This window comes from Sycon ciliatum, chromosome 12, assembly GCF_964019385.1.
Source record: "Sycon ciliatum chromosome 12, ocSycCili1.1, whole genome shotgun sequence".
NCBI lineage: Eukaryota > Metazoa > Porifera > Calcarea > Leucosolenida > Sycettidae > Sycon > Sycon ciliatum.
The window spans coordinates 28361305-28382277 of NC_088654.1; the positions used below are offsets into that span (position 1 = coordinate 28361305).

The 20973-nt window shown below is 47.8% G+C and overlaps 2 protein-coding genes and 1 long non-coding RNA gene across 3 annotated transcripts; 2 read left to right on the top strand and 1 right to left on the bottom strand.

The window, feature by feature from the left end:
• The first annotated feature begins 3125 nt into the window (after positions 1 to 3125).
• On the top strand, positions 3126 to 6902 carry LOC135828238 (uncharacterized). Its single transcript, XM_065340690.1, has 2 exons — positions 3126 to 4958; positions 5154 to 6902. Exons 1-2 carry the CDS (start codon positions 3254 to 3256, stop codon positions 6491 to 6493), a joined length of 3045 nt encoding a protein of 1014 aa, XP_065196762.1. The 5' UTR covers positions 3126 to 3253; the 3' UTR covers positions 6494 to 6902.
• Positions 6903 to 9265: 2363 nt separating this feature from the next.
• LOC135828440 (uncharacterized) lies at positions 9266 to 16467 on the bottom strand. Its single transcript, XR_010555666.1, has 8 exons — positions 16295 to 16467; positions 14645 to 14741; positions 13722 to 13828; positions 12868 to 12983; positions 11215 to 11534; positions 10841 to 10924; positions 10535 to 10649; positions 9266 to 9811 (listed from the first exon to the last, which is right to left on the bottom strand). It is a non-coding gene; the product is annotated as an uncharacterized LOC135828440 (long non-coding RNA).
• A 506-nt stretch (positions 16468 to 16973) lies between these two features.
• Positions 16974 to 20153, top strand: LOC135828175 (uncharacterized). Its single transcript, XM_065340624.1, has one exon. The coding sequence runs from the start codon at positions 17009 to 17011 to the stop codon at positions 19694 to 19696; it is 2688 nt and encodes an 895-aa protein (XP_065196696.1). The 5' UTR covers positions 16974 to 17008; the 3' UTR covers positions 19697 to 20153.
• The last annotated feature ends 820 nt before the right edge of the window (positions 20154 to 20973 follow it).

The window sequence follows — 20973 nt, forward strand, 5'->3', positions numbered from 1 at the left end:
CCAGAGTGATGGTCTTCAAGGTGTGAATGGTGGTGTAATTGTCTTTCCTTCTCTGCAGAAAGTGAAGCCAACGCTCGCTGCGCAGATCAAAATGGTAATGTGCATACAACAACAGATGTCTCGCCGTCTCTTCGTTTGCTTTCGGGCGACGGAGACCTGTGTGATGTCATCACAAGGATATTTGCCAGTGGGACGACGTCATCACCAGCGACAGGCGTGTTTAGCTGTGCTATTGACCTCTCTAACCCGGTCATGCTGCTAGCTAAGAGTGTTGCCAGCGATGACACCGACACCCTACGAGTGGTATTGCAATGCCAGCGCGAGCATGTAAGCTACATACACACACACGCACACACACATACAAACACATACACACACACACACACACACACACACACACACACACACACACACACACACACACACTACTACTAGTACTACTATGTACAGCTACCCTATCGGGCCACGCCACTCCCAGAAGCGGGAGACAACGGCAAGAAGAGAGAAGAGAAGAGAGAGAAATTGCAAAGTCAACAGTATTGGGCATGGCGTTGCACTGTGACCTTGAGAACCGCCTTTCGCAATGCTCGCATTCATGACGGCAGTTGTTCCTGACTGCATGTGACGACCGTTTCGCACGGACACACACACACACACACACACACACACACACACACACACACACACACACACACACACACACACACACACACACACACACACACACACACACACACACACACACACACACACACACACACACACACACACACACACACACACACACACACACACACACACACACACACACACACACACACACACACACACACACACACACACACACACACACACACACACACACACACACACACACACACACACACACACACACACACACACACACACACACACACACACACACACACACACACACACACACACACACACACACACACACACACACACACACACACACACACACACACACACACACACACACACACACACACACACACACACACACACACACACACACACACACACACACACACACACACACACACACACACACACACACACACACACACACACACACATACACATACCGTAAACATGGTGTAAGCGACCTCTGGTTTGACTAACTGCCTTGTGCGACCAGCGACCAAGTTTTAGTGTGCCAAGTGCCATATCGGACCTACACACAGCGACCAAAACTAGCCAAAAGTGCCTTCTTGGCTGCCAGGGTTGACTGCAACAGGGTTGAAATGTGCTCTGAAGCGAGTGCATGCAGTCAACAGAAGTGACAAGTGACAGTATAGGATGCGCTGTATGCACTTTAGTGAGGTGTGCTGCGCCTGCACGAAAGTATTCTATGCTCCACACCTGTCAATATGAGTACATGGAAGTACAATCATGCACATGTATGTACATGATCTGATATGCCACGAATATGTGGGACCTGGTTCTAAAGACCACCTGGCTTTAACGACTGATGCGCCCGGATAAGAGACGTTTGAGTGTAATTGTGGAAGAAGGTGGTTGCTCCAAATGTTGGAGCTCGCACGTAATTCCTGTCAAGTGTCAGTGCCCTTATGACTGGTAGAGTACGATGTGTGTGCTGGCATGTTCTGTCCAGGTGAATGGCTGCTTTAGCCCGTACTCTATCCGCGCTGTTCACGTGGCCGCCTGCTTTGGCAAGGACGAGGGTGTGCGCCTGCTGCATGAGTTTGGCGCTGACATCGAGGCTCAACTGGCGGATGGCAGCACTGCATTGCATATCGCTGCGCTGAGGTAACACACAGCCAATGTTTTTTTTCAATACCACGTAATGTCACGTGTAGTGGCAGTTTTTACGAGTATTTCTGTAAACGCCGACATCACAGATAGGCTTCTGTTAGAATCAGGCCTGTATTTAAACCTGGTAACACTGTGTCTTTCAACTGTAAAACCAGGCTTACGTGCCGTCCGTCCTTATCGATACTCAGGCTTGCATTCAAAACAGACAGTGTCCTAGGACTGTACTGTCACCAACCATCACATCCATACATTTTCACACATTTTCAATGCTCTCAGGGTTACAATCACAAGACACACGACAGTAAAACTTGTTAAGTAGACCACACGGATTAACTACCCCCTGCCTGAGAGAACCAGGACAACTGGCACCAAGGGATGTGATTTCCAGCGATTCCCATTCATCCATCCATCCATCCATCTACCCACCCATCAATCTATCCATCCATCCATCCACCCAACCATCCATCCATCGAACTGCCCATCCATGTATCCATCCATCCAACCATCCATCCATCCATGTATCCATCCATCCCGGCATTCACCCATCCATCCATCCATCCATTCACCCATCTATCCATTCATCCATACTCCCGTCCATCGCTCCATCAAATGATCTATCTTCACTCGGTCAACTAGATCTGTTCTGTTTTCTGCTATGTGTGTTTCTACGTGTGCAGAAATGAAGTGGATACCATCCAAGCACTGTCTAGCCTAGGTGCAGATCCGGACATCACAGACAAAGAACAATGCACGGCACTGCACTTGACGGCAATCCGAGGGTGCTTACAGGCCTGTGAAGAATTGATAACGGCCGGAGCAAACACCAACGCACAGGTATGAGTAGCTGGCTGCAGAAGCACACAGCTTACACACCACCGAGACTAGTTTAGCTGTCCACCATTTTATTAGCAAATGTAATGCAAGGAACCCCCCTGCAAGATCTCACAAACGCAAGTGGTGCTTCGCTGTAATTGCGCTACAGTCCCATTGACCTTTGTTTCTCTGTCTCTTGTCTTCTTCGCACTACCTCTTTCTTTCTTCCTCTCTTTGTCTTCCTTTCTGTCGCGCTCTACCTCTTTCCCTCTCTTTGTCTTCCTTTCTCTCGCACACACACACACTCTCTCTCTCTCTCTCTCTCTCTCTCTCTCTCTCTCTCTCTCTCTCTCTCTCTCTCTCTCTCTCTCTCTCTCTCTCTCTCTCTCTCTCTCTCTCTCTCTCTCTCTCTCTCTCTCTCTGTCTCTCTCTTCTCTCTCTCTCTCTCTCTCTCTCTCTCTCTCTCTCTCTCTCTCTCTCTCTCTCTCTCTCTCTCTCTCTCTCTCGTCCACACTGTTTGAGAAAACTCAAATGGAAACAAAACTTGCCACGACATCTACAGACCTGCCCGGTCTACAAATCACTTTCAACCACCTCAGCCAAAGCAGACGGCAGTAGCGGGGATGGTCGGACGACTTCCATGATTGATTCAATGCACTTCAGCCCATCTGTAGGTCAGACAATGACTCCTGGAGATGAATTGCGAACAATCCCGCACGAATCCACTCCCTGTCATAATGAGTCTTTACTTCATGTCCTGAATCAACGGGACATGGACAAGGTAGAAGTCCGGCAGTCCCTACTGCTACCGTCAGCCAAAAACACCAAGGCATGGCACACAATAAACGCTCAGTTGAAGATCCATCTCACTCAACATTTCCCAACCTCATACCTCAAAAACACTAACATCGAAGAGACTCTGGACAAACTAGAGAACTTCATTCACTGGTTTTTCGACCAGAAACCACCACCACCTCCACCAAAACACAAGAATGCAAATAAAAACCGTGCAGTGGAAAAACTCCGGGCTCACAGGCGTGATTTAAAGCGCCAATTTCGTAAGATCAAAAACCCGGACGAAGTACCTGCAGCGCTCAGAAATGAGTATTTTTCAATTGGAAAACAAATCAAGCGTCTTTTGAAACAACAAAAGATGTACGACGATCGATCCCGGAACAAGAGGGACCAGGATGCCTTTCTCAAGGACCCATATGCCTTCGGAAAGAAATTGTTTCAACCAACCAACCATGTCAAACCCACTTTCTCTGACACTACCTGCTTTGAGTACTTCCAACACACATATGCAGACCAGGATCGTGCCACTTCGTACGAATCCTGCCCCAGTGCAGGGAAGCCCCGGGATTGCACCCACCCAGTCGATGAGGGGACCCCTACATGGACTGAATTTCAGAATGTTTTGAAGAAGTGTCGCAACACCTCTGCACCGGGTCCTGACAAGATACCTTACATAGTTTGGAAGCTTTGTCCCTCCCTTCAATCCATTCTTTTCACCATCTTTGGGCGGGTTTGGGAGAGCAAGATCATTCCAAGGCAGTGGCAGGTAGCGTGTATCACACTCCTGGCCAAGGGGGAGGTGTCTGATGATCCTTCGAAATTCCGACCGATTGCTCTAGCGAACACGTCCGGGAAGATCTTTTTCACCTTAGTTGCAAAGCGCCTCTTGAAACATATGCTAGGCAATAAGTTCTTCGATGGTGACAACCAGAAAGGATTTATGCCTGCAAAGGCTGGGTGCTTAGAGCATACATCACTTTGTTATGAGGCGATGCGTGATGCAAAGACGGCAAAACGCCAAATTTGCATTGCGTGGATAGATTTGAAGAATGCATTTGGTTCAGTGCGCCACAATCTGATACAGTATGCTCTAACCCACTACAGCCTTCCTTTGCAATTCAGGAAATTAATTTTTTCCTACTACGACAGTCTTTGCGCTTTCGTCGTACAACCACACACACCCACCTTTAATTACAACATTGGTGTTTTCCAGGGGTGCCCCTTGTCCCCGGTCCTTTTCAATATTTGTTTCCAGCTTCTGCTGGACTCACTTGCAGCCCCTGAATTAAGTTGCCTCTCCTATGATTTTAAATCTGCCCCTTTGCAAGTGTCCCAAACAGCTTTTGCTGATGACTTAGGCCTCTATAGCAAATCTAGTGCAGGTTGTCAAAAACTCATTGCGGTCACGGAGGACTTTCTCTCGTGGACCCAATGTATGCAGGCGGCGCCGCACAAATGCAAAAGCAGTGCAGCAAAGCTTGTAGATGGCCGGTACAAACCTTACGATCCCTGCCTGACAATGTCAGGGAGGAAGATCGCTTTCATTGACACTGCAGAGTTCAAGTTCCTGGGGCGAAGGCTGCATGCTGATTGCTCTGAGCAGACCCAGCGGGAAGACATCCGTCAACTCACTGTATCTCTCATGCAAAAAGTAGATGGCTCTTGGCTTCAAGACCACCACAAGCTATGGCTTTACCACCATCTTGTAGTGCCCAAGCTTTCTTGGTCTTTCCAGGTTCTTGAACTCACACAAGGTTTTGTACGTGAACTGCACTTTATGTGTTTACCATTTCTGAAGAAATGGTCAGGCCTACCTCGATGCGCAAACTCTGCCATTCTTTTTATTGGCAGTCGCAAACGCTTTGGCTTACGCCTCCACTACCTTCCTACGGTGTGGAAAAAGTGCCAGTCCATCAAATGGCACATTCTTCGATCGAGTGGGGACGCGCGCATGAGGGCGCTGTACACTCTGCGTCGGAGTAAGGATGCGAAGCTGACAAAGCGATATGCGGCGACAATAGAGCTGGAGTGTGCAGAGGCATCAGTAGGTTCAGGGACTCTCCGTCCACCGTCATCTTCAAGTCATCGTGCAGGGTTGGGTGCTCGTGCTCCGAAGCAGCATTCCAAACCCCCGAGGAAGGATCTCCTTCAAACATTTGAGGAGATCAACGCGCAGGAGCAGATTTTGAGGCTGAAGACTCTTCAGGTGCAAGGCAAGTGGTTGGAGTGGACATCGGTGATGTGGCAGGACCTCTCGTGGAAATCCCTTTTGTACGGTGGTACTGGTAAGGATTTGAAATTTCTTCTCGCATCAACCCTCGACGTGCTACCTTCTCCGACGAACCTACGCCGTTGGGGAAACACCGTAGTGGATCCGTACTGTAGTTTGTGCCGTACCTGGGCCTGTACTACGCGCCACGTGCTTGGCGCTTGTCGCGTAGCGCTGGACCAGGGACGTTACACCTGGAGGCACGACAACGTACTCGGGGTCATCGTCAGGAACATGCGTGAGGAGATTCGAATCCGCACTGCTGCAAACACCGTACAAACCGAAAATTCAAATGAGCTTGACTTCATCTCGTTTTGCAAGGCGGGAGAGAAGCCAGTTCGCGTTCAGCCCAGACGAAAGTTGGTTACGACTGATCTCCTGTCAGCGGCCTCAGACTGGAAACTTCTTGTCGACTCAGTTAGTGCAAAGATTTCTTTCCCTAGCTGTGTTGCACTTACCACCCTAAGACCAGATATAGTTCTGTACTCTACGAGTCGTAGGATTGTATTCTGGATGGAGTTGACAGTTTGTGCTGAGGACAGATTCAGTGTCAGTAACTCGCGGAAGGACAGGCGGTATGCGGATCTGGCCGATCAATGCCGAGCAAACGGGTGGCAGGTCGTTTCTTTTTCGGTTGAGGTAGGTGTGCGTGGTTTCATCCCGGACTCTCTTCGGAGGGCTCTGAAAGCGCTTGGATTTTCTAATCGAAGAATAAAATTTATTTGTAATTTGTGCAGTAAGACGTCTCTGCGAAGCAGCTACATCATCTGGTTGCGGCGTCAACAAAAACACTGGTCGGAAGATCCACTTTTCTGAGGTACTGTATGTGGGGCTCCGTTTATTGAGGTGCGTTGAAATTTATTCTCTTTATCTTATTATTTCTTTTCTATAATTTCCCCATATGAGTTCCTATCAGTTGCTGTGAACACCTTGAGTGGAGAGCGCTTGCTCGAGCGTTGAACCGGGTTCTTAATCCACCATACCCAGTTCGCAAGGCTGGGCGGGGTTGTGAGCAGGCTTTCATTTCATCTTTTCTTATTATTTCTTATTATTTCTGCTTTTCATCTCATTACAAAAATTCTGCGCTTTTTCTCCATCTGCGCATAAAATCTAGACTGACAACCTGCTTGTTAAATCATGCACCTGCTTTCAGGCGTAAAAACCCTGTTGTAGAGGTCTCAGTCCTCATTTGTTAGACTTACCTGTCTTTATAAATGTAACTTACTCTATCTCTCTATCTCTCTATCTCTCTATCTCTCTATCTCTCTATCTCTCTATCTCTCTATCTCTCTATCTCTCTATCTCTCTATCTCTCTATCTCTCTATCTCTCTATCTCTCTATCTCTCTATCTCTCTATCTCTCTATCTCTCTATCTCTCTATCTCTCTATCTCTCTATCTCTCTATCTCTCTATCTCTCTATCTCTCTATCTCTCTATCTCTCTATCTCTCTATCTCTCTATCTCTCTATCTCTCTATCTCTCTATCTCTCTATCTCTCTATCTCTCTCTCTCTCTCTCTCTCTCTCTCTCTCTCTCTCTCTCTCTCTCTCTCTCTCTCTCTCTCTCTCTCTCTCTCTCTCTCTCTCTCTCTCTCTCTCTCTCTCTCTCTCTCTCTCTCTCTCTCTCTCTCTCTCTCTCTCTCTCTCTCTCTCTCTCTCTCTCTCTCTCTCGCTCTCCCTCCCCACCCACTCTTGGTGCGTCTAGGTGGCTATGATGTCGAGACCCTAGGTCGGCGGAGCTCCCTAAACCTCACCACCACTGCCACGATTCAGGTTGTGCGTGCTTCCCCTAGCTGCATCTCATGTTTGGCATTAAGTGGTCTTTGTAAAAAAAAAAAAAAAAAAAAAAAAAAAACCCCGACGACACCGACCTGTTTAGCTTCATGGCATCTTTCCTTCCCGAACTGACACTCTTGCCGGCCGAGCACGCAGAAGGGGACTCCATGGAAATCAATAGGGACACACATTCGGTGATGCTGCCAGACATGTCGAAGGTCCTTGGCCGCGAGGATATCGATGGCACTGGAAGACAATGAACACAAGGTGACCACATATACAGTCCGCATACTGCTATTTTCGGTTGCGCTCACCTTCCCCTCCTTATGTTATTTCTATAACAATTTCGGTAAGTGTAATTCCGACTCACGCGGGAAGTAGTTTTACACTTGCGGTCAATTTCCGGACCACATTGACAACTGCACAACTTGACATCGTAAGGACATTCAGCAGACTACACGTTATAGCTCACCTTCCAAGGAAGCCCTTCATCGTACTCCTGACCACAAAGTTTTCCCGTGGCAATTGCTCCTTTAAAAATGCTTCCAGCTCCTCCCTGGAGGCAAAGATTTTGCTGTCGGAGCATGGCGTGCAGCCCACTTCTTCCTCCACTTCCATCGCCTACTGTCCTTCTCTTACTACAATCATAATGTACTCTTGCACAATTATTGTAAACAAACAAACACTAGTGGCTAAACTCTGTGACAGGCGAAAATGAGAATGCACGCAGCCAAGACTAGGCCATCATCTCCTTCATCCATCATCCTGGGGACTTTCAAAATTTAATAATAATAACAATTACACAATGCTGTAGACAGCAAGCAAGCTGACTGTGCGTTTGTAATCTCAACAGCCCTCCGACCTGTGCTTATAATGTTGTGACTGTACTTCCAGCACACACTAAACTCTGTACTAATAGGAACGTGCAGCACCTGCAGGTCACATGCCATCAGTGCTAGGTTTAGTGTATTCTGTGGTTTGGATGATTACAAGTTAGTTGCGTCTCTAGTACACATTGCATAATCATAATAATCAGGGTGATAATCAGGGAGTCGTAAAATACCGGTATTTTACGACTCCCTGGTGATAATCCTAGGCTACATACTGTGGTGGGGCCATTGATGGTACGTTCACGAAGATCACCAAGCCTGACAGGTTTGGTGATCTCTTTTGGTGCTACAAACAGTTCTCTGCTGTTTTGCTCTTTGTTTGCGTAGATAGTCGCGGCCTAGTTCACGTTTGTGGATGTAGGTGCACCAGGCTCTGTTGCAGATGCTGCTGTTTTTAATACTTCAAGTATGCCAAATTGCTTGGTGGAGAATGGCTCAATTATCGCACATGGACATGTGGGAATGCTGACATTCGCCCGTATGTTGTTGGAGATAGTGCCTTTGGCCTGAGTCCATGTGTAATGAAAATTTACAGTGACCCCAATCTAGCGCCAGCTCAAGCAAGTTTGAACTATGCTCCAATAAGGACACGGCGTGTAGTGGAGTGTGCTATAGGGAAGTTGAAAGAGAGGTTCCGTGTCGTTGCTGAGAGCAACAGCAAGGATCCAAAGTTAGTAAGCAAGGTCAACATGCTGTGCTGTGCAATGCACAATATCATTGAGCGCAAGGAAACGGCCTACCTTCCTCACTATCCCAACTATACACCGCAGCCTCTAGTTGCAATGAATCCATCTGCTGCTTCTCTATTTGTGCATGGTCAATGCTCCCCACCTCGCTTACCCCGCACACAGATACACAAACACGCGGATGCACACGGCACACATACGCACATGCACACGACACAAACAGGAAATTATTCATGTAAAATGCCATGCAAAGCAGTGGCCACCGTACTTCAGGAAGTCAGTTGTGGAACAAAATAATTCAACTACAACGTGTAGACAAGCTGACGGCCAAAGCACATTATAGCAAACATGACATTTGCCCAAGGATTGCAGTTTGCAGACCACGCCATGAAAGCAGCGAATACAGAATGTAATATCATACAAAGTGACAAGCAAAGAAGTGGCCACCATACACCAGAGACTTGCAGAAAGTCACATATCCAACAGATAGAAAAGTGAACAGCAATCTGGTACAGCCCACACAAGACAAAGCTGACCTGATACTTGTCCCAGGATCGCAAGTGGCAGATCCTTTTCGATGCATAACATGCAGGTGTACGTTACACGCATGGACAAAATCTGACCGTGTCCCCAGCATACAATGTCATCACATGTATACCCCACAAGTTACACACATGCACAGTAGAAGCACAATGAAAGCAATGGAAAAGTACGATGTGGTTGCTGAAGCATCTTCGCACTTCAAATTCAGACTTCAATGTGGTCGTCATGAGATGATATACCTGCAAGATACAAGTGATGCAGAAAGAAAGCAGAAGGTCGTGAGGTAGGCCATGAGACACCACAAACGGGTCACCTACATGTATGTTCAGGGCTAGTGCACTCGCACGCAGAATTATCATAATCAAGCATTTCCCAAACTGAGAAGTGCAAGGAAATCCACTTGCATGCACAGGAGCAATTTTGCCGCTGGTGTGATGCGCAATTCGAGACAATCTGCGATGCTGCGTGCTCACCTCTGATGCCGATTACTTCCTTGCTTAGACCGGCCCGGTCTGCTCTCCCTTCACTCTCTTCTAAATCCTACTTGGAGCAGTAAGGCTGTGTCACTGCTCCTACTAATCATCCAGTTAGGTTGTGGTCATTGTTGTGAAAGCAATATCATCGTCATTGTGGTAATAACATACGTTTTTGCACAGCGGCTGGCGCTAGAACGTGCAGCAAGCAGCACGCTTGTACTTCGGATTTTGCGATTTTTTCGAGGGCAATGGCTTCCTTTTTGCTTTAGCTACCTACGAAGTACGACCAAAAAATCTATGAGAAGTATTTTTGGAGCTGGAGTACGAGTGGGGTTGTCTGATAAGTGCTAGGAGAACCCTCCTTTGTGGCTGTAGAGCGCTAAAACGTGCCTTGTTGGCCGACATATCCGAATTTTTTTCCCCCGGGGGACACCCCCGTTGTACCACTCCCAACCGCCCTGTGACGCCCCTGTCATTGTAGCTTACCTGCTGTCTTTCTTGGAGATGCAGTAGCAGCTGAGGACTTGCATACAATCTCTGTTTCAACTGCAACTATTTCCACAATGTTGCCAGGTATTGGTGCGGGCGACACACGCAGATTCTACACACGCAGAAGGAAAGAACACACCATGAACATATACCTGTTACTACATGTACATGTACATGTTGCCACTGTCAAATATTCCACAGGCAGATGCTGGGGATGGAGAGGAGAGCAACATCAGCAACAGCAGAAGCAGCAGCAGCAATAGCAGCAGCAGCAGTACCACACAGCAATTCACCACACCATACCTCAGATTGTATTCCCGGTATGAGCATAAAATGTCCAGTGGCCTTGTCCTCGCGGAACCGGCTTTCATACTAGTTCAACAGAATCTACAGCGCACGTTGCACAGGAGAATTCATACTCATTCAACAGAATATACAGCATACATTGCACAGGAAAATGCTTGTACATTGCAGAGGAGAATACTGGCTTTCATACTCGTTCAACAGAATCTACGGTGTACATTTGACAAGAGAATACAAGGCATAACGATTAAGCAAATCTACGCCAATAGTTATGTATGTCCCTGAAGATAGGCTACTGTAAAACCGGAAAATTTCGGTGGAGATTTATTTTCGGTAACTTCGGTTTTACACACACATCACACACGACAACTTACCTCCACGGTCGACATGAGCTCCCCAGGATCCCCCAGCTCCTCGGGACACACTCTCACCATCGTCGTGGAAACGTTCAGCTCGGCCAGCAGCCGTCGCAAGCCATCAATCTCATACGAGCTGAGACAGGCCATGTCCGAGAGCAGGCAGGATGGCGGTGATGGAGGTGGCTTGCCGCCTTGTGAGCTGTTCCCATCTCCTGACGAAGCAGCAGCAGCAGCAGCTGCCGCCGTCGCTGGCGACTGGGCTGCAGTGTCATCCGTTGACAGCAGTGGGATCTCGGCGCATGCGGGCGCAGGAGCGAGCTTCGCTGCGTCCGTATCTGTCAGCGATCAGACAATCAGAATATACAAGCCCATATTTAGGCATAGGATAGCTGCCGTGAACAGCACTCAACCGGCAACACCCAACAACAAGAGTACTGTAATTTCACAAATTGTTGGTGTACTTTTTTTTCGGTACGTTCGGTGGGTCTGTTTCATACCTAAAGTTTCAATACACCGAACAGACACCAACACACGTAATCCAATAGGGAGCTGCTTCTCTGTACCTAAAAGTTCTGTTCGCCTAACCTGGCCTTTTGCCCTCATACTGAAAAATAGTGAGCACCTAAAATTTCTGAAATTAGAGTATATAACCCCCGAAGAGTGTGAAACTCCCGCACACCCTGCTGTCACCACAGAATTTCAAGTTGACGTCATTTTTATGATGCAATGTTCCACGCACCAGTGATTATTACGACATGTGTACGGCGAATCAACGCATCACACGTTTTTCTTTGCACTAATCTGTACAAGGTCTAATGGGGCTTTGTCCACCACAGATTCCGAATACGTCTGATAAATTGTGATAATACGTGTACTGTGCAGCCTCTTCCCTTGTAAGAATAAGATCCTGTGCTTTGACACAAGAGTACATGGGGTTATGTAATCTTGCTTGACAGGATAACTACATATTTATGTTTGGATATTCCGAAGTGCAGTGATCCTGTTTTCTATTATTGTTGATGATGGTACAAACATAAATATTGCATATACACATCTTCCATATTGAGCTTTTATTAGAGAGGTTAAGATTCACGTTATTTCTGACGTGACGCGAAAGTTCAGCTCGCGTTATTTGGCTCGCACGTCTGAAAACAACGCGAATGACCCGCAGCTCACGTCGAAATCACATCGACAAAGGACATAGCAGCAGAGACAGAATACGTTCTCATTCTCAGGAAAATAAATTCAACAGCCACGGCCACATGGAGATCGTTTCCCCACATTTTGTATTTTTAAGACACAGAGGGAGTCATAGTGGTACAAAGTGAAGTGTACGGAGATGGAGAGAGAGAGAGATGGAGAGAGAGAGGGAGAGAGAGAGAGAGAGAGAGAGAGAGAGAGAGAGAGAGAGAGAGAGAGAGAGAGAGAGAGAGAGAGAGAGAGACACACACACACACACACACACACACACACACACACACAGACAGAGGCATAGAGAGACAGAGACACATACACACACAGTTCCACGGCAACATCGATGAACGACGTATGAGCATAACAAAACAGAAACCTTCATGCACAACTCCAAGCCTTGGAAAGCTCACACAAGGCATTGCCGTGGTAGAGTTGTAGAAGATATCACAGACATGCACAGCACAGCTCACGTACCTTAGTAGTTTCTTCAATGTCCGCCACGGCAAGCTGACCGCTTATGTTGAAACTGTGCAGAAAGTTTCCACCAAACACTAGCGAATCCACAGGAGTGTGAACTGCATGAATCCAGCCTGTCAACGAACAAACACACACACACACACACACACACACATACACACACACACATACACACACACACACACACACACACACACACACACACACACACAACCACACACACACACATACACTCGCGCGTACACATGCACACATGTACACACACACACAAACACACACACACATACATGCACACACACACACATTACACCTTCAAGCAGCCGAGCCCGTTGGCAACAGACCCAACACAATCAGGCATAAGTGCACCCACCAACCGAACTAGCTGGCACATACATACACACACTTACACACACACACATACATACACACACACACACACACACACACACATACACACACACACACACACACACACATACATACATACACACATATCACCACAAGCAACAGCAGGAGACCAGCAACAACAACAGCAGCTCCATCAGTAAGCCAGCAACAGGAACAGCACAAGTAACAGCAGTAGACCAGCAACAGCAACAGCCACACAATCAGTAAGCCAACAACAACAGTAGACCAGCAACAGCAGCGCCAGCACAACCACCAGCAGTAGGGCAGCCAGCAACAGCAACAGCAACAGCAGCACAATCAGTAAGCCAACAACAGCAGCAGCACAAGCACCAGCAATAGGGCAGCTACACCTGTAGTACTATCAACAGTACCAGCAGTCGGCCAGTAACAGCAACACCGGCGGCAGCAGCAGCACCATCAACAAGAACAAACAAAACACATACTTTTGCACTTTGGGATATTTCATGTCGACCAGTCGGTTGGTGGCCTCCTGCTGCAAAGCGCGCAATGTTTCCGACCACACCAAGTCCACCCAATCCAAATGACGTACCTGCGTGCAACAACAACAACAGCAACAACAACAACAACATCTCTTATTGGCGATGGTGCCATCGTGAGAATAAAGAATTCAACAACAACAACAACAACAACAACAACAACAACAACAACAACAACAACAACAACAGCAACAGCAGCCGCAGCAAGCAAGCAGTAGGAAGAAGAAAAGACAAATGAGCAATTCCTACACGGTTGCGAATACATACTATACAGCTTGTGATGGGGCATTGATAAACCAATATAAACGCATTGCACAAACCAATCAGGAATTAAAAATCCATACTTTCTCAAAACGAGCCTAAGCATGATCATGTATGACATGAGCCTCAAACGCCCACCAAACCCCCCAACACGGCATACAGGGGAGACAGTAGTGCAGTGGAGTGCTCAACTACAGTGCACTCATTTCTCACGACTCCTATCTGGACCTCCAAGTTACGGGCATCTTGGTCTACGGGGAACCCTGTGAGTGAGTTTTAGTGGATATATTACTACTTTTCTACCAATTTGTGGAAATACCAGGAGTGACGTAATATGCCAGATCTACGTGCCTTCCACATCAAGATGTACATAATTACGAACATTTCCAAATGAATGGCAGAGCCCCCGGTCCTTGACCGCCCGGATACAACAGATAAGAGTGTACTACATGTAACGTTACATGCATAGGATTGATTGTTTGCAGCCTATATCAATCATATCTTCTGAAAATTGTAGTCCAAGTTGCTGTCTGATGATCGGTTAAAACCGTGAAAGTCAGCAGAAACGCTTTTGATCCTCTCAAGTGGATGTAGGATTGCTGACGTACCAGACTGGGTGACTCCACTAGAGGCTCCAACTTAGTCTTGGTGAACTCCAGGCTAATGACGTTGTAGAGTTTGTCACGTTTCGCATTCGTGTAGTACCTGCACAAGAGAGTACACGGCATGCGCCAAACACACACACACACACACACACACACACACGCACACACACACACACACACACACGCGTACACACACACACGCACACACACACACACGCACGCGTACACACACACACACACACACACACACACACATAAACACACAATGTAGCTCCATGTCTCTTGGAACCTAAGAAAACACCCAAAAGACACCATGCCACCAAGACTTGCACTGAAAGGCTTACTTTGTAAAGTTTGCCATGCTCATGGTGGAGCCTTGTTGTGAGGACACATCCATGATGTCAATAGTACGCCCACGCCTGCCCATCACCCAAAGACCCCCTAGCGATCTCACTGGCCCATTGCCCGCCATCCTCCTGGCACCTCCACCCATCTGCTGTACACTGCCTCCCCATCGCCTCTTTCTGCGCTTTCATGCTCACACCTGCCTGTTGCCCGCCACCCTCCTGGCACTTATACTGTCGCGCCGTGGCCCGCGCCAGCTGTTCTCCCCATACCTTACACCAGATTTAGCGCTAAATTTGTTTATGCTTGTGGCCCTATGTATTTCTAAGCATACTGACTCACTGTTAGGTAGACCCGAGTATCAGTTGTCTGATGATTGCCTAACGGCACGAAACTCAAGAGTAACAACCAACCTGAACGTCCTCCGCTGAGTCTGCTATGATTTGAAAACTCCGTATGGCGGAACCCAGATGCGCATGCAGTTTACGTAAGACTTTCCGTAGATCGACTACATTTTTTTAACTAACGTAATTACGTTATGCGCAACCTCTCTAATAAAGTACAGTGAGTGCTGGAAAATACTTCGACAACTGTGGACAGTCGGTTATAGGCGATTCACACGACAGCCACTTGCACGTTTTACGGCGAGTGATTTACGAGAAAAAGTGACTGTGTGGATTCACATGGCTGCACTCAACAGCGGGCACGTTTGCATTTTTGAATGATTCACCCACCAGTTGCCATGAGTATTTCAAATTTTCATAACACGTGTACAATAATTATCACGGCGAAAAGAGCCGCGTAAAAAATCAAGTCTTGTTTTGCGCTTTTTGCTGTAAATATAGTTTACTGCTTGCCGCAGAGGGGCTGAGGGCTAGACCCACAGGACACTTCTGATCATAACTCACTAGACCTAGTCTTTCTTAAACTTGCATTCAGTTTCGGCGGGGACAATACCCCCGACACACGACCGACACAATCTTTAACTGTCTTTGACGCCATCACAATATCTATGCAAACACGGCCTAACGGACAAAGTCAAACAAGCCGTGACCTGATGTTGACACAGCCTGGTCAGTATGGAGCTTGCATGTCGAGTCTGCAGTTAAGGAATTCGTACCTCAAAAGTTGAAGCGAAATAACGTGAACAACAAACTGTGGTATACTAGTAATGCGGGAAAATCAATAAATTAGAAAAATGTCACGTTCGGAAATTTTATTGGGTGGTCATCCCGTTTGACTGTGCGAAGTAAAATTAAAACAACCAAATGGTTGGGTTGATCTGCACTGTGCAACCGATTCTCTCACCTTTCTTCCTCCAGCTATGCCTGTGACACCCTTTGTGAATCTGCGAAACACTAGTGGCAGGCCACGCGAAAATGAGAATGCGCGCAGCCAAGTTTAGGCCATCATCTCCTTCATCCATCATCCCGGCGGTAACTCCGCCCGTTCAATATCCAATACCAGTCCCCAGGAAAGAATAAGGCACGAGATTTCAAGTTCAAGGGCAAAGCTAAAGCCAATGAATGGCACTGATTTTTGGAATTGTCGAGTAAATAATCGACGGTCAGATTCGACACACACGTGACACAGTTTGGGTCGCGCTCGTGTGTCGCGCTTCGCATTTTGCTGCAGCTCCGGATCTCCAGCGCGGCCATGATGAGTCTCGCGCGCGCGACAGGCTAGCCGCTTGCGACAAAAGTTGTCTTTTTTTACGAATTCTGTGACGTCATGTTTTGGAAGAATGTCCCAACATGCAACAGTCATTCGCGTAGTAGTACAGTGCCAAGTGCCAACCCAGCCACGCCGAAAAACCCTCTTCGACAGGCCGGGGGGGGGGGGGGACGCGATTTCACTTTCTGGCACTTGATCAAGTATAATGGATGGCTCGAACGCTCTGCTTCGGTGCAAAAAAACTTTAAAAAAGAGTTGATCAGTGATTGTGATTGTGATTTCTTTTTGTAATTATTTATGTAGATGATGAAGACACGATCGATACTCAGAATCCCTTGAGGACTGACGATGGCGGAGGATCACAAATTACCAGCGTCTCTCCTGAAGGCGCAGACACGATTGCGTGATGCAGTCAAGGATCGTGGTGTGCAGATCAGCGGGGGGTTAGGAACAGATAGGGAAATAGCTTTGAGCGAGCTCTTTGTCAATCTTACTCTGCTGACGAAGGATGAAGTAGAAACACTTTTCAAGAGCGAGTCGTTCTTTTCCTCCGAAACTGAGAGAGCACGCCAGCTAAATGCTATCAGAGCAGCTCAGGATGGAAAGTCCGAAAAGACACGTGGCATTGAGCTTAGCGAGATCTTCTCTGACACAGGTAGCGATAGTGCAAAGGACCAAGCAAGTGCCAGCGGAGTAGTTGATTCCGAATGTGGACTTCTGTCTCGTGCCGCTAGCAACGTGTCCATTGGAGTGAAAAAGAATAACGTGCTTGCGTTTGGCAGTGCGGGCAGTGGCAAATCTACAATCTTCCTTCTCATGCTGGAATACCTGTGGGCTATAGATTCGCTGTTGAAGGAGAAGATTGATCTTGTCTTGGCCGTTGAGTTACGACGTGCTGAGGTGCGATCTGCAACTAGCCTGTGTGAGTTGCTGGCTGCTCGATTCGACAGGTTGGACATGGAACAAGATGAGCTGGAGGAGATAGCTCGCTACTTTCGCCGTCATCCGTCACGTCTCTGTGTTGTGCTTGACGGCATGGACGAATGCAGCCTGGAGAAATGTAGCCCGTACATGCAAGACATGCTGTTGAGGGAACGCAGTGTTGATATGCATGTGGTGGTCACATCTCGACCATGCGCCGATGCGTACAAGTTAAGCCAATGTGGAAAGTACCATCAACAACTGGAGGTTATCGGATTCTCACAAGAGAACGTGAAGACGTACGTGAGAAAAGTGGTGGGCGGAAAACAAGCGGAGGAGATGCTGGAGAAGCTGCATGCACAGCCGGACATGCTAGCATTGATGGGAACTCCATTATTTGCTGCTCTGGCATGTGAGCTGTACCACAGCGGACGTGGCTTGGCGAAATCGAGCACAGCATTGTACGAGTCGCTACTTCTACGTGTCTTGGAGCGGAATGCAGGCAAATTGCACAAGTCGTTTGCCAGGACGGATGCACGGGAGATGGAGTTGCTGTACGAGGTCTCCCGCTTCGCACTTGCAATGTTGTCGGAGCAAAAGGCCGTGTTCAGCGAGTCGGAAGTGAAAAGCGCCGGTCTAAGTGATGCCGCTCTTCAGCTTGGACTCCTAATTGCTTACAAAGACGGCAGCTCGACTGAGAACCGACAGTACCGCTTCGCTCACCTGTCCCTCCAGGAGTTCATGTCGGCATGGTATCTGTCACGCGAAGTGCTGAAGGACGAGCATGACGCGGCATGGCTGGTGAAGAGAGTCGGTCATTACAGTGGTCACATGACAATGTTCTGGCGCTTCGTCATTACACTATTACCGCGCAAACCCTCGTTCGTCGTCATAGAGCATCTCTGGCGGCTAATCTGTGAGAAGCGTACATCGTCGACATCGGACACTGCCAACTCTCGTCTCGTGGCTGACATTGTCAGCTACTCCCATCGCAGGTCTGCACGTCCGGGTCTTGAAAGGATGCAGTCCACGCTTCGTGCAACGCTAACGTATGAGAAAATGAAAGAACTGGCCTACAAGCTGCTGGACGAGACTTGCGGTGAGGGCAACGGCTGCCAACGTGTCGAGAGCGCCTTGCCACGGGGGAGAGAGTTGACGAATGAACTATTTCTGTCAACTCTCATCGACGTGTGGAAGAAGGAGGCAGTGGATCCCAACACGGAAGTATTCCTCGCTGCTGTGCGCAACGTCAACCCCGTCGCGGCATTGCAATGCGAGCGTATGATGCGTCCGAGTACCAAGACACCGGACCCGTCATCCACCGAGGTCGCTACTGCTACTGCTATGCCTGCAGTTTGTCCAGCGGAGTCGACCGAGGAACGGCGCTATCTGGTTCATCTTCTGGTGGCTCATCATGAACACTGCCAGTATCAAGGTGCGTCCTGTGATGGTTATTGTTCATTCTTTTCACAAGTGTTTCACAAAGGCATTAGCTTTCATTCTGTACGCCTATCTCTTTTTGATTGTGTATCTATTGGGCACTTTCTCAGCACACATTATTGCTTTGATAGCAGTACCATTGATTTCTCTAGCTCTGGCTGTGGAAATGCTGATCTGCGACACGTTGCTGCTGGTCTGTCGCAATGCAAGGGTGTACGCACGCTAGATCTTAGCTGGAATGCATGTGACGATGGCAGTATACTGTCGTCCATCATTCAGTATTTGTCAGGCAGTCTAGAGGATGTCTATGTTCGTGGTAATCCTGTAGGTCGTGATGGTGTTGTATCAGTGTATAAAGCATTGTCTACTTGTTCTAAGCTGAGTGTAGCCATTGTGTCCCCTGGTGTAGGTGCAGGTGTACGTGTAAGTGTACGTGTTGTCCCTCTGTCATGTGTTAGTGAAGTTGTTGAGTCATGCCCTAACCTGTGTAGGCTGTATGCATGGAGGTGTGGTTTCCAGTATGATGATGATTGTTTGGAAAGGTTTGTCAGAGCTGTTCAGTCTCATACTGTGTTGCATACACTACGGGTTACACAGTCTGAGAATGCCAGATTGGTGTCCCGGCTTGAGCAGCTTATCCGTGACCCTACCTGTACCCTGTCCTCACTCGAGTGATGGTGATGACTGTGTTAGTAGTATGTGTACATTATGTGAGTGTGTAGATGATTAGTTTCCTATTTCGTCTCTTGAGCACAGACCAGCAGCAGCAGCAAAGCCTAGACCAGTTCATTTTTTCTACCTATCTAATGTACATAGAGAAGACACTACTGTCGTCAAACTTGAATTTTCATTTTTCTATTGATTGAAATAATTTCCATGTCTATACCCCACTCTCGTAGTACAACCACTGTAGAGAATACATTGTATTTTTTCTTATTAGCTCTGCTTTAATTTAACAATCTCTTTCCCCCGAGTGTGTGTTTTTTCTTGAATATTTTTGCTGTTCGTGAACTCGTATCTGGCTGACTAATCACGACCAAGTTGTAATATTATAATGTACAAATGTAATACCAGCCCCAGGTCGAATCTCGTGACGATCAAATGTGCTGAGCCTGTCTATGATATTTTGTGATACCGGACTGTGTGTGCGCACACACACACGCGCGCACACGCGCGCGTGTGTGTGTGTGTGCGCACGCGAGCAAGTGAGTGGCCAGGAAAAGCCGCTTCAATCAGCTGTGTTTGTGGATACTAGGCTAAATCCGTGACGGTCAATTCATCAGCCTTGTGAGCTGTTGAATGGTGTAGTCGCAGCACAAGTTGCTATGGATAACATAGCTGTTCGCTATCATCGCTTCCGCGATGGGCAGGTCTGAGGTGATGTGTGATGTGGTATGTGTGTGTGTGTGTGTGTACATGAGCGAGCGTGTCTGTTGGGGGTCGGGTGAAGTGTGTGCGTGTGTGTGCGTGTATATTGTGTGTCCCATATGGTGCAGTGGTATGTGCAGCGATTTCCAATCGAGAGGTTGCGGGTTTAATTCCCGACGATTATGGTCACACACGTCTTTCTTCTCTTTCTCAGACTCCTCCTGACTTTTCTTTCATTCTCCTGGGTGGTTACCAACAGTCAGTGCATACCAGAGTATGTGGTGTGACGTATGTGCGGGAAAAAAATGAATAAAGACCACAAGTAGGGATTAACTGGCCAGAAAAAAGCCACTTAATAGCTGTGTGGTGTAGGCCAGGCTGAGTAGTGACGGTCAATTCTTCAGCCTTGGAAGCTGTTAAATGGTGCAATCCCAGCACAATTTGCTATGGCTTCTGCTGCACAGGCGTCAAATGGTCAAATGATATGTGTCTGCGTGCGTGTGTGTGTGTGTGTGTGTGTGCGTGCGTGTGTGTGTGTGTGTGGCATGTGTGTGTGTGTGTGTGTGTGTGTGTGTGTGTGTGTG